Source organism: Eulemur rufifrons, chromosome 6 (assembly GCF_041146395.1).
Source record: "Eulemur rufifrons isolate Redbay chromosome 6, OSU_ERuf_1, whole genome shotgun sequence".
Classification (NCBI taxonomy): domain Eukaryota; kingdom Metazoa; phylum Chordata; class Mammalia; order Primates; family Lemuridae; genus Eulemur; species Eulemur rufifrons.
In genome coordinates, this window is record NC_090988.1 from 16,501,040 (window position 1) to 16,512,816 (window position 11,777).

Genomic DNA, 11,777 nt, shown 5'->3' on the forward strand with positions numbered 1-11,777 from the left:
CCCAGCAACGTAAACTTTAGCTGACAACTTCACAGAAGAAAAAAATGTTCCAATAAAATGTTTCAAAGAAGACCTTTTATCCTGTTTATTATCTGGTACTGAGCACAGCAAGACACCAACCTACCTATTGTGAAGGCAGGCTAAGCCCAAGGTTCCCTACCAGAATCTGCCTCCTGCTTGAGTATTTCACCCATAACAAGAACCAGAGAGACCAACAAGACTAAAGAGCGAGAGCTGTTTTGGGTGCCTTAGTCTAGGCTGCTCTTGGAGCTCAGTCATTAGGTCTTTTGCAGAGATTCTTCAGTAAATTGAACCACACCAGATGCCACTGGCCCCACTCATTACCAGATTGAGGTCAAGTCAGTATGATTGCCCGGAAACACTGTGGGAGGGACGTGGAGCTTTAGGAGAGCAGAAGGAAGGAGGTACATTAAGCACAGTTAAGAATCACCGGGAAGTCCCCAGGAAAAATCCTTCAACTACCAAATCATTATAATATTCTTTTATTTATAGACTCTGAGAGCAAGGATCCAAGCACAGCCTGGTGCTCTTGGATAGAGGATAAAGCAGCTATTGTACACACTCAGAGGTTGCTGAGGTGCCCTCCCCCAGTGATCTGAAATGCTCTACACTGTTAGTCAACAGCAGGGACAGCAGGCTGGCTAAAGGAAGAGGCAGGAAAAGCAAGTCCCCTTTAGTCCTGAGGGCTATGGCATCAGAAGGGAGTGGAGCCCTGGACATGTCTGTCTGCCTTCTGTGCAACAGCCCGCCTCGGTCCCTCCATGTCTGTCCTGCCATGCTCCACTATCACACACGCCTTCTCACAAGTTGCTTAAGTGCCCCTCCTGGAGTGTATGAGCAGGTCCCGCTGCAGGCCAGCCTCCAGGCTGGGGGTCAGCCTGGCTGTGGGAGGGTCGGTCAACAGAGTCAATTTGTTGAAAACACCTCGGCCAAAGTAGTCAGCAATCACAGAGAAGCTGTCGTTAGAGCACTTTAGCTGCAGGGGAAGAGGAAGGAAGAAGTAAGAATCAGAACTGAAGTGCTTGTTTCTTAAATAAGGAGGAGCAAAGGAAACAAGCCCTCCGGTGTCCAGTGACTCTGTGTCACTGGTTGGAGTCCCCTGCCACATCTAGCCCACTCATCCCTACCTGGTGCTGGAACTGATCGTGGAGATCTCGTTTCTGTTCCTGGGCCCGGATCATATCCATGACCTTCCGGTTTTCAGGGAGACAGGTAGGGCAGTCAGCATCACTCTCTGAGTAACTCTCAAAGCAGTGTTGGTGGAAGGAGTGGCCACATAGGAAATGGACTGAGGGCAACTCCAAGGCACTGTTACAGATGCTGCACTTGGTCTTCTGGAAAATCTTTGGACTACAGGCAAGAGAGACCAGAAATGAATTGGAAAGAGTGAGGGCAAGGCCACAAGCCAGGTAGGGAGAGAAGGCGGCTGGACTCGACGGGGAGGGGTCCTGTTAAGGCCGCACAGGCCCTACTCTGCTCTTCTTATCACCTAAAGGAAGTGAAATGAGGACAACAGCCCTGGCCCTGCAGGGAGTCCCAGCAACCTCCCAGCAAGTCCACCTGACCCAAGGGGGTAGTTTTCTCTCTTTCAGTTTTCCCAATTGCCACTAAATTCTTTCAGGCCTGTACTCAGATGTGACCCTTTCAGTGAAGCCTTTCCTGGCCACCTTATGTAAAATTGTTAACACACTCCTTACCGCACGCCCCCTTCCTCAATTTTCTTTTCAGAACTTATCACTACCTAATACACTATAAGTTTATAATATAATAGTGCCAATTTAACACGATTATTGTCTGTCTCTCCTACAATGTAAGCTCCATGATGACAGGGCTTTTTGTTGGTTTGGTTCACAAGTGTTTGGGACATAACAGGGGCTTAGTAAATATTTGTGGAATGAAGAAACTGTTCTCTAATACGTATTTTACAAGGTTAAGGGAAGATAAGACTTAAGAGTCAGGATTAATGTCTACTATAAATAATCTAAATTGTCCACTTCTGCATTTTCTAAAGCTAAGTTTTTACTTCCAAATGGCCTCCAACCACAACGTAGATGTATGTTTAGAAAAGGTAAAATATAGGCCTACAAAGAAAGAAAAATACCTGCCACAAGATAATATCTTCCAAAGCCCAGTAAAAAATGATGTGGGCCGGGCGTGGTGGCTCACGCCTGTAATCCTAGCACTCTGGGAGGCCGAGGTGGGCGGATCGTTTGAGCTCAGGAGTTTGAGACCAGCCTGAGCAAGAGCGAGACCCCATCTCTACTAAAAATAGAAAGAAATTATATGGACAGCTAAAATATATATATAGAAAAAATTAGCCGGGCATGGTGGCGCATGCCTGTAGTCCCAGCTACTCGGGAGGCTGAGACAGGAGGATCGCCTGAGCTCAGGAGTTTGAGGTTGCTGTGAGCTAGGCTGACGTCACGGCACTCACTCTAGCCTGGGCAACAGAGTGAGACTCTGTCTCAAAAAAATAAATAAATAAATAAATAAAAATAAAAATAAAAAATGATGTGATAAACAATTCTTTGGAATTTCTCCATCGAAACAGATCTTGAAGAATGAAAATGCTCAAACACACTCCATATCTTCCTCTATGAAAAGTATTTAATAACACCCTGCGAAGAGCAAGGTACCCCCGGCCCCCTCCAAATATCCAGATGCCAAGTACCTCGCCTTGAGTTCTTGGATCTCCTGGCGGATGCGGGTGGTCTCCTCTCGGTACCGCCGCACCCGCAGTTCATCCTGTGCAATCTGCTGGCTCTGTTTCTGCAGTTTTTGGACCAGGTAGTCCCTGATGACGGACAGGGTGGCTGTGGAGTTGTGGGCCAGGGTCTGCACCACTGAGATTGGAGTCCAAGAGAAAATAAGACAATGAACTATGCAGCACCCTCTGGCTAGAGTTGCAGGGTCCTTGCTCCAGAGCCCAATTGTCACCAGCTTGTCACCCACCCATCCAGTCCTCCCAAGTACCTAGAAGCGGTGGCATAAGGTTTTTGTTCTCGATATGCTTGAGCACAGCTGCCACGTACTCCTTACAGTCCTCCTCCTTGCGGGCAAAGTAGCTGAGGGCTTGTTCCCACAGGGATGGGTCCTGCTCCCCGTGACGCTCGCACACGGCAATCACCTGCCGGTACTGCTCGTGCTGCATGTGGTAGTGCATGATCTGCTGGAACCTGGGGCCAGAGCAAGGGCACACCTCACTGGCTGTCCCTGGAAAATTACCTGGATCCTTCCCTTTTCCTTGAAATTCCCCAAACTCTTACAGTTTCCCCTGCTCATAAAGGTAAAGGACTCCATCCTGGAAGTCGTGCATCTGGCACAGGACCAGGGCCTTGTCAAAGACGTCACAGAAGCGGCCACTCTTCAGCAGGGAGATGGCCTCTGCATGAAGCTTCTCCTTGACCTAGGGAAGAAGGAGGGTAGAGCTGCTGGACAGAAGGGGAAATCACAAGGCCTCTAGGAGCAGGCCAGTCAACTCCCTCTTCCCCTCAGTCCAGTTTCTTCTTTATTGAGGACCATTTAGCCCCAGGGGGAAGGAGTTACTGGTCTTAGGAACGCAGCAAAAGGCAGCTACAAAGATGGAAGAATGGAGACAGCGAGAACTATTTTTCCTTTAGCACCTTTTGAGTTCTCACCTTTGGATCCTTCTCATGGGCCCAATTCTGCAATCGCAGCTCAAGCAGAGTGTCATAGATGCCCTGGGGTGAGTCTGGCTGCACTTCACTCATGTGCTCTAGGAAGGCTTTCAGCTCTCGGGGGTTGTTGGCAAAGATGGGGATGAACTCCTCAGAGCTGGCCTAGGATGGCAAGGGAGGAGAGGGAAGGCCGAGTGAGTGGGCCTGGTCGCCAGGAGGCCCTAAGGTGATCCCTGCTGTCCAAAGCTGTTCTCCCTGAGGCCTCACCCTGCAGCCTGGAGTCTCCCTATCGCCTTGGCCTTCGAGGCTGGGCCTATAGTCGGTACAAAGTCCCTTCAGCAACTGGGTTGTCTGCTCCGGTATGTGGTGCATGAGGATCTTGCCATAGCGCTTCATGTTGCTCTCTGCTTGCTCGAAAGGCAACTTGCCAATATACTGAAGGGCTTCCTGATAATTCTGTGGAGAGGTAAAGGGCAGAGTAGTGCGTGCTCCTGCCTCAACCACCAGTAAGCACTTTCATCACTCCAGGGATGTCTTCAAAAAGAACAGAGCTCTGCTGGAGTCAAAAGTCTCACCCACCTTAATGTCCTCTAGTTGGATCTTCAAGTACCACTCGTGATGTGCATGGTTCTCAGCCAGATAGAGGGCATGGGAGTAGTAGCCAGCCTGCCGGAGGACCTTGATGGCTGTCTCCACATCAAAGTGGACTTCACTCTCGCTCTTTGTCTGCCAAGGAGACATCAGACAAAATCATTCGCATGGAGGTGGCTGGAGATGGGGGAGGAAACGGGCATCTGACATTAAGACAGATTCCTAAGGTGATGATAAAGTCCATGCTTTGAAAATATTATGCTAGTCTGCCTCTCAGAATTTCTGACTAAAAGCCAGAGGTCTTCCTCTGCCCCCACCATTAGAAAGACTCCTCTGGGGACAGAGGGTTTCCCCAATGCCACTTCCCTAGGCTTAGATACCATGGAAAGTTCTGGCATCATAAAACAAGAGGGGATGGGAGAAAACTAAGAGGAACAGATACTTTTCCCCATTTATAAAATACAGGGTGCTTGTCTGCAAATAAGGTCAGCCCTTTCCTCTCCCTGTGTCCAGCTGAAGAAGGGCAGACTCTAGTAAAGCACCTCATGCTCAGTGGAGCCTCCAGGAATCGCCCACCACCACCACCCTGCACCTTGATGAACTCCTCCAGCTTGGAGCTGTCCTTGAGCTTGGTGTAGCAGTTGAGCAGCAGGGTGGTATGGTCAGCATTGGCCAGGGACTGCCGGTGCAGGGTCTGCAGGTAGGCAGTCAGGTTGTGGATGCGCTGGGCGTCCAGAAACTTGCGGATCACATAGGATGGCTCCAACTTTCCAATGGTTCTAGGAAGACGATGAGTATCAGGTATCTGAATCAGTGTATTTCTCAAACTCGTGTGCATAGGAATCACTTGTAGATCTTGTTAAAATGCAAATTCTGTTTCAGTGGGTCTGGGGTAGGGCCTGAGATTCTGCATTTCTAGCAAAAGTCTCAGGTAATATCAGTGCCACTAGGACCACACTGAGTGGCAAGGCTCTAGAGGCACTGGTTCTCTCCTTTTTTTTTTTCTCTTTTTTTGAGACAGAGTCTTGCTCTGTTGCCCCGGGTAGAGTGCAGTGGTGTCATCAAACCTCACTGCAATCTCAAAACTCCTGGGCTCAAGCGATCCTCCTGCCTCAGCCTCCCAAGTAGCTGGGACTGTAGGCACATGCCATGACACCCTGTTAATTCTTCTATTCTTAGTAGAGATGGGGTCTCGCTTTTGCTCAGGTTGGTCTTGAACTCCTAAGCTCAAGCAATCCTTCTGCCTTGGCCTGCCAGAGTGCTAGGATTACAGGTGTTAGCCACCATGCCTGGCTGAGGCACTGGTTCTTAAACTTGGCTGAAAATAGGAATTCTAGAGAGGCTGGGAAAGAGGTGAGACAGGTTTCTAAAACCTTTACTAGGGCAGAAAATTCCAAGAATTAATACTAAGGGAAGGAAGTATGGAAGTAAGAGATGAATACTTTTCCTTTTAAAGAACCAGGCCAAAATGAATATTAACAAAGACCAAGCTAAGTTTAAAATAAGAGGTAATCATCAGCTCAACTGCATTCTGGTCATATAATATTTGACCCTAAAATTCCCTTTCCAACAAGATATCTTGTCCTTTCATTTCAAACATTACAGTTCCTGCAGCAAAAAAGAACAGTTCCTGGTAAAGTTCAGGTCCCTACGCCAAGCATGGGTTTTAGCTATCTGGCTACCCGTCCCTGCATTCAGAGCTGCATCCCAAAGTGTCTCCAGACTGACCGAATGTACTGCTGGACAGCCCCATCATGGTTGCCCTTGCTGTAGAGATGGTCTCCGTACTGCATGAAGATTTGGGCCAGACCATCACTGTCCAGATGTTGGCTCTTGGCCAAATTAATTGCCATCTCAAATAGGTTCTTCTTAAATAGCATCTAGAAGGGGAGAGAGATCAGAAAATTGGTAGAAGCAGTCCTGAGAAAAAAACCTGCCCAAATGTGCCCATAAAACACAAGCCAGGTGGTCCTGGAATTCCTATCTGCCTAGATCTTAGACGGAACAAGACATCCCAGATACCAAGACCATGACACATCTCATAAGGTCTCTGCAAACAAAGTGAACCCTGAGAGTGGGCTCAAGCTCCCGGCAATTACTTCCCTCTACAGCCTCATCCCAGGCCATTTACCTTTTAATCCTACCCTAAGGAAGCTGAGAAAGGTTGTAACCCAAAGGCTATAACCCTGGCCAAGGTGACTTGGGGAACCTGTTCCTGCAGCTGCTTCTAGGTGCCTATGGCTAGCTCTGGGAACCTGGTGGCCTTGCCTCCAGTTTGGTCTGTGTGTCCTTCTCCTGCAGTGCGTGGACCCGCCCATCCCGCGTCAGCACGTACAGGGAGCCCCACTCAGCAAGCACATCCACTATATCCTCAAAGACGGCACTATAGGCTATGAACTTGTTGCACAGGTCGTAGATGTTGAGAATCTGCTTGTCAGAGCTCTGTGAGTCCCTGCTGGTAAACTCTGACCTGTGTAGGAAAGAAAAAGCAACAAATATTTGGACCATGTCTGTCTCAGCTCCCCTTTCCTTCCTTTCCCATGGCAATTTGGTGCTGCCACTCCACCCAGCACAAATCACCTCTTTGGCCCCTCTAGCAGCTCATCCCATAACATGCAGCACGGTGCTGGCAGTTGCAGAAAGAGAACATATTGACCTGCTGTTAGCCCTTAGGATCCTATAATTAATCCAGGCAGAGATTAGAAAATTAAGTACATTATGTTCATCTAACAAATAATCATCTAGTGCCTAATATTTGAAAGTCATTGTGCTTAAAAAAGAATGAAAACAAACCAACATGTACTAACAGGGAGTACATTCATCATGCAGAAGACCGCACCTCCCCCTTTCAAGTGGCTCTGAAAAAACAAAAACAAAAAACTGTCCTGCACTTCCCAGCACTTTCCAATTTCTTTACTACTCAATCCCTTATTCCTCTGGCCAACATGTTTTCACTGAAGAATAAAAAAAAACTCAATACCATGTCCAAATTCCCTGGAGCATTCTAGTATAGTAGGGCTACTCAGCCAACATCTGTAGCAAAAACACACCTTTTTTCAAAAAAACGTTATAACTGAGTCTAGATGTAAGCACAATCTACATAAAACCAAAGTAGGAGACTGGCAGGATCCAGGCATTAGGATTTTAAACTCAGGTTAACTCTGGGAACAAGTCCAGCCCTCTCCCTTTCCCTTCTCCCCACAGTCCTTACTTGGGAGAAACCTTCCGGTCACGGGAGACAATGACAAGGTAGCCTCTAAACCAGTGGGCAATAAGCTTATGGCCCTCAAAGGCGAAGCAGGGCCCACGTTCATCAGGCTGGTACAAGTAGACACACTCATCCCCGGCCACAATGAACTGCAGGTCCTGAGAAGGGTCACTTAGGGCTGAGCAGTGCAGGCCACAACCATGGGTGTCCAACTCCACACGAGGGTAGTCCTTTCCAGAAACTATATAGGACTGCCGGAAGTAAGAAAGGGGTTAACAGGCTCCCTTTGAGGAGGCAGAACCTAAGCCTTCACAAGGGTATTCCCATCTCCACGTTGGCTCTCTCTTTTCCCTCTTTTTTTTTTGAGACAGAGTCTCACTCTGTTGCCCAGGCTAGAGTGAGTGCCGTGGCGTCAGCCTAGCTCACAGCAACCTCAAACTCCTGAGCTCAAGGGATCCTCCTGTCTCAGCCTCCCGAGTAGCTGGGACTACAGGCATGTGCCACCATGCCCGGCTAATTTTTTCTATATATATTTTTAGCTGTCTATATAATTTCTTTCTATTTTTAGTAGAGATGGGGTCTCGCTCTTGCTCAGGCTGGTCTCGAACTGCTGAGCTCAAACGATCCACCCACCTCGGCCTCCCAGAGTGCTAGGATTACAGGCGTGAGCCACCGCGCCCGGCCTCTCTTTTCCCTCTTAGCAGTCTAAGACTTTTCTTTTGGTTTCTTCATTAACTATCACCCATCTATTAAACATGTATGCACAGACCACATTTTCTTTCTCTGTATCACTACCTAGTACAGAAATTCTGCAAGAAATGCAATAATGTTTTACCATTTTCTCAAAAGAGTATTTCCTGAGAGAGTAAGCTGTTATAAATTAGAAACATCAGGAACCAGAGAGTAAAAGAACTTGTCCAATGTCACTTAACAGTTAGTTATAAAAAAACCCAATTCACATATTTTTACTACAAGCCCAGAGTTCCTTTCCTAAGTCTAACTTTTCCTAGTCTTCTAAGCGAAGAAATAAAATATTCAGCTGGGCAAGTGGTTCAAGCTTTATGATAAAAATTTTAAGAATCCTACCTCTCCTGTCAATTCCTTATCCTAGCCCACTGAGCAATGGAGAAACCCTTCTTGCCTGTCCCTAAGAGTGAAGATCTTGATCATACCTGGACGTTCTCTGTTGTCACAACAAACAAGTGAGTGGTCTTTCCTGCTTGGCGAAAGGCCAGTCCAGTAACAGGATAGTTGCCCTTGTGCAAAATCTGGGTCTTGCTATGCCGGTCCCGGGTGATGTCTCCTTTGTTTAATGTAACACTGCCATCTGTGAAACCTGTAGGAGAACAGGAAACAGCACTTCGGTAAGGCTAAAAATATCAGAAGGTGGAGAGGAGAAAAAAGACCATTTGAGGCACTCAGAAGTGACCGGCTTTCTTCTCATACTCAACTTCTCTAATGGTTGGCCTCAATATCGGTACTCAATGATTCATTTTCAAAGAACAAAATTAAATGCCTTTCCATTCCAAACTTTAATATCTCAAAAGCCCTCAGTGGGCTCATGAAAACAATGATGATGAGCTACAGAAGCAACTCTGAAAAAAACCTGTAAAGAATCTGAGAGTGTTAGCTTTGACTTCATTCTGCTTACCGATGGCCATAAAGTTGAGATTTTCGTGTACAGTCAAACAAGACACAACAGTTGGCTCTGTCCCTGGGATGGCAGGGAAAATTCGAGTGCAGAGTGGATTGCCACCATCTCTCTTCTCCAGGTTCCAGATCTTTACCTGTGGACAGACCTCAGAAGTGTGAATGCTAGTCACCCCCCCACAAAAAAAATAATTCCCAGGCTTCTGGGTCTTTCCTGTTTCCTTTCTGGGACTCACCAGGGGGTTGATGCCCTCTTCATCTTCCCCAACAGATGCCAGAATATTGTGTTGCTTCAGTTGGTACAGGTGTGTCACCCGTAGTTTGTAGGCCTGGAAGCCTGTAAGCTGTAGGGAGCGTGGCAAGAACCAGATCTGGCCTTCCATATGTACAAAGTAGTCAAGGAGTCTCCTTTTCAAGGAGAGATACTTATATTTAGACCAGAACATAGATAACAATTACATGCATATAGCTCTTTAAAATATTAAAGGATTTTTCCACATGTCATCTCACGGGACTCTCTATCTTAAAAGGAGTGAAAGAGGTCAGAGTTTAGTGGTAGCAACGGGACTCTCTATCTTAAAAGGAGTGAAAGAGGTCAGAGTTTAGTGGTAGCAACAAGAAGAAAGCATCAAACTCCTGATTACATTTACTTCCTCGTCCACACTAGGCAGGGGAGATAATGCCACCTTACATATTCATCCTTTTAAGCCAACTTGCGATCAGGTTTTTTGGACAAATAACCTTACCAAATTGGCATTTACACCCCTTCTACAGATAAGGAAATTAAAGCCTAGAGAGGTTAAATGACTTGCTCAGGATTGCTTAGTTGACAAGAAAGAGAATGCACTTCCTTCTTCCCTCAGACCACAGAAGAGCTCTCGGCGCCCATCTAAAGGAAAGTGGTGCACAGCACGAGCCCCTCTGATGGACAGATTTCATCCTGGCTGGATCTCTTCAGGGATCCCGGGAGGGAAGAGGAAGCTCCAGAGGAAGGATATCTCCAAAGACCAGGCTCCCTCGGCCCGAGTCGCAGACAGTGATGCCAGGAGGCAGGCAAAGGAACTTGGAAGCAGCGGATCCAGAGGCAGGTGCGGCCCCGGGAGCGGCCCCATCACTGCCCAGCGGCTCCTTCACCAGCTCCTTGTCGAAAAAAACGAAGCGCCGCCACTGCAGGTAGGCCGCCATCTTGGCTGAAAGCCCCGCCTCCTGGGGTGAAGTCACGTGAGTCCAGCCGGCTGGTCACGTGACCAGCAGCTTCCGGGAGCATGCGTGCACAGGCGCTCTCGAGTCCGGGTGACAGCTTCCCGCTGCTGGGAGAGTGGGCGGGGCTGCGCGCGGTTGCCCTAGCTACGCAGTGTGCGAATTTGCCCGATCTTACTGTAACTGCGCTGGCTGAAATGCTTAACCTTCACTTGTTTGAGCATCAGTTTTCTCCTCTATAAAATGTGCAAGCACTAAGGGATCAAGATAAGAGATGTCATGTGCTTTGTGCATTGTAACCCTCTATGCCTAAGTGAGTTATGTTTTGACCTTACAGGACTGTCAAAGAGCATAAATGAAACTGTATGTGAAACCAGTTTTTCAGCTGTAGGAGAGGAGAAATAAAATTAGAAGTTTATATCTGCCACCAGACACAGATTGTGAACCATAATCGATGTTATATTTGTTTTTGTGTTCTCTTGTCCGAGCTTGTGGCACCTAATAGACACTCAAAACATGTTTCTTAAGACCCTGGACCTTCTCCCCTTTTCATAGTGGCAGGTGTGGCACAGAAGCAGAACAGACCAAAAGCCTAGAAGTGACAGCTTTGAGAGCTGAGTGATTTAACAAGTGGCAAGTGTCCCAGATACTGCATGGCCACTCTCCACTCCCGGCTCTGGCTTAACCAGCTTTGTGTGCAAGCAGAAGCTGTCCAACTGTAGGTTTACTATTTGTGTGCCACAAGGAGCTACGTACATAGTGACATAGAATCATTTTGAGACAGACATATGAAAAAGTGGCTATGTGGTAATTGTGAAGTCTAATTTTGCACTCCCTAACTCTTTATTTTAGAATATTTGACTCTTTGTTCCCACCACCCTGAGTTCCCTGAGAGCAGGGACTTGTTTACCATGAACTAGGTCTAGCAGAGCCTGGGAGATGTCCCGTGTTTGGGTGCAAGAATGAATGTAGGCCGGGCGCGGTGGCTCACGCCTGTAATCCTAGCACTCTGGGAGGCCGAGGCGGGTGGATCGCTCAAGGTCAGGAGTTCGAGACCAGCCTGAGCAAGAGCGAGACCCCGTCTCTACTAAAAATAGAAAGAAATTATCTGGACAACTAAAAATATATATAGAAAAAATTAGCTGGGCATGGTGGCGCATGCCTGTAGTCCCAACTACTCGGGAGGCTGAGACAGGAGGATCCCTTGAGCTCGGGAGTTTGAGGTTGCTGTGAGCTAGGCTGCCCCCACGGCACTCACTCTAGCCCGGGCAACAAAGTGACACTCTGTCTCAAAAAAAAAAAAAAAAAAAAAAAAAGAATGAATGTGGATGACTCTCCTTTTATCTCCTCTCCTCAATCTGGTTTACAGGGCAGGTAGCATCCATGTGTCTGAAGAGATAAATGACAGGAAGAAACTCTCTAGCCACCACCACACACATAGATTTTCTGACCTCCAGCTCAGTCTTTTT

The 11,777-nt window shown here is 47.5% G+C and overlaps 1 protein-coding gene across 4 annotated transcripts; it reads right to left on the reverse strand.

Moving 5' to 3' along the window:
• Positions 1–482: 482 nt before the first annotated feature.
• Positions 483–10,299, reverse strand: VPS11 (VPS11 core subunit of CORVET and HOPS complexes). Of its 4 annotated transcripts, none has more exons than XM_069468857.1 (16): positions 10,107–10,299; positions 9,345–9,493; positions 9,110–9,245; positions 8,631–8,794; positions 7,462–7,709; positions 6,519–6,720; positions 5,979–6,115; positions 4,843–5,029; positions 4,239–4,385; positions 3,927–4,115; positions 3,660–3,821; positions 3,288–3,427; positions 2,995–3,197; positions 2,693–2,864; positions 1,149–1,371; positions 483–997 (listed from the first exon to the last, which is right to left on the reverse strand). In XM_069468857.1, the coding sequence occupies exons 1-16, from the start codon at positions 10,291–10,293 to the stop codon at positions 833–835; spliced, it is 2,811 nt and encodes a 936-aa protein (XP_069324958.1). In that variant the 5' UTR covers positions 10,294–10,299; the 3' UTR covers positions 483–832. The 4 variants fall into 4 exon arrangements, with proteins under 4 accessions (XP_069324958.1, XP_069324957.1, XP_069324954.1 ...); XM_069468856.1 differs by having other exon boundaries at positions 5,979–6,130; XM_069468853.1 differs by having other exon boundaries at positions 5,979–6,130; positions 9,110–9,257.
• Between the last annotated feature and the right edge of the window lie 1,478 nt (positions 10,300–11,777).

Excerpts from the sequence above, each read along its gene's own strand:
- VPS11 (XM_069468854.1), bottom strand. The coding sequence starts at position 10,293 with ATGGCGGCCTACCTGCAGTGGCGGCGCTTCGTTTTTTTCGACAAGGAG. Across the intron at positions 9,246-9,344 it reads AAGAGGGCATCAACCCCCTG|GTAAAGATCTGGAACCTGGA; the intron begins GTGAGTCCCAGA and ends GTCTGTCCACAG. Across the intron at positions 998-1,148 it reads ACGATCAGTTCCAGCACCAG|CTAAAGTGCTCTAACGACAG; the intron begins GTAGGGATGAGT and ends CTTCCCCTGCAG.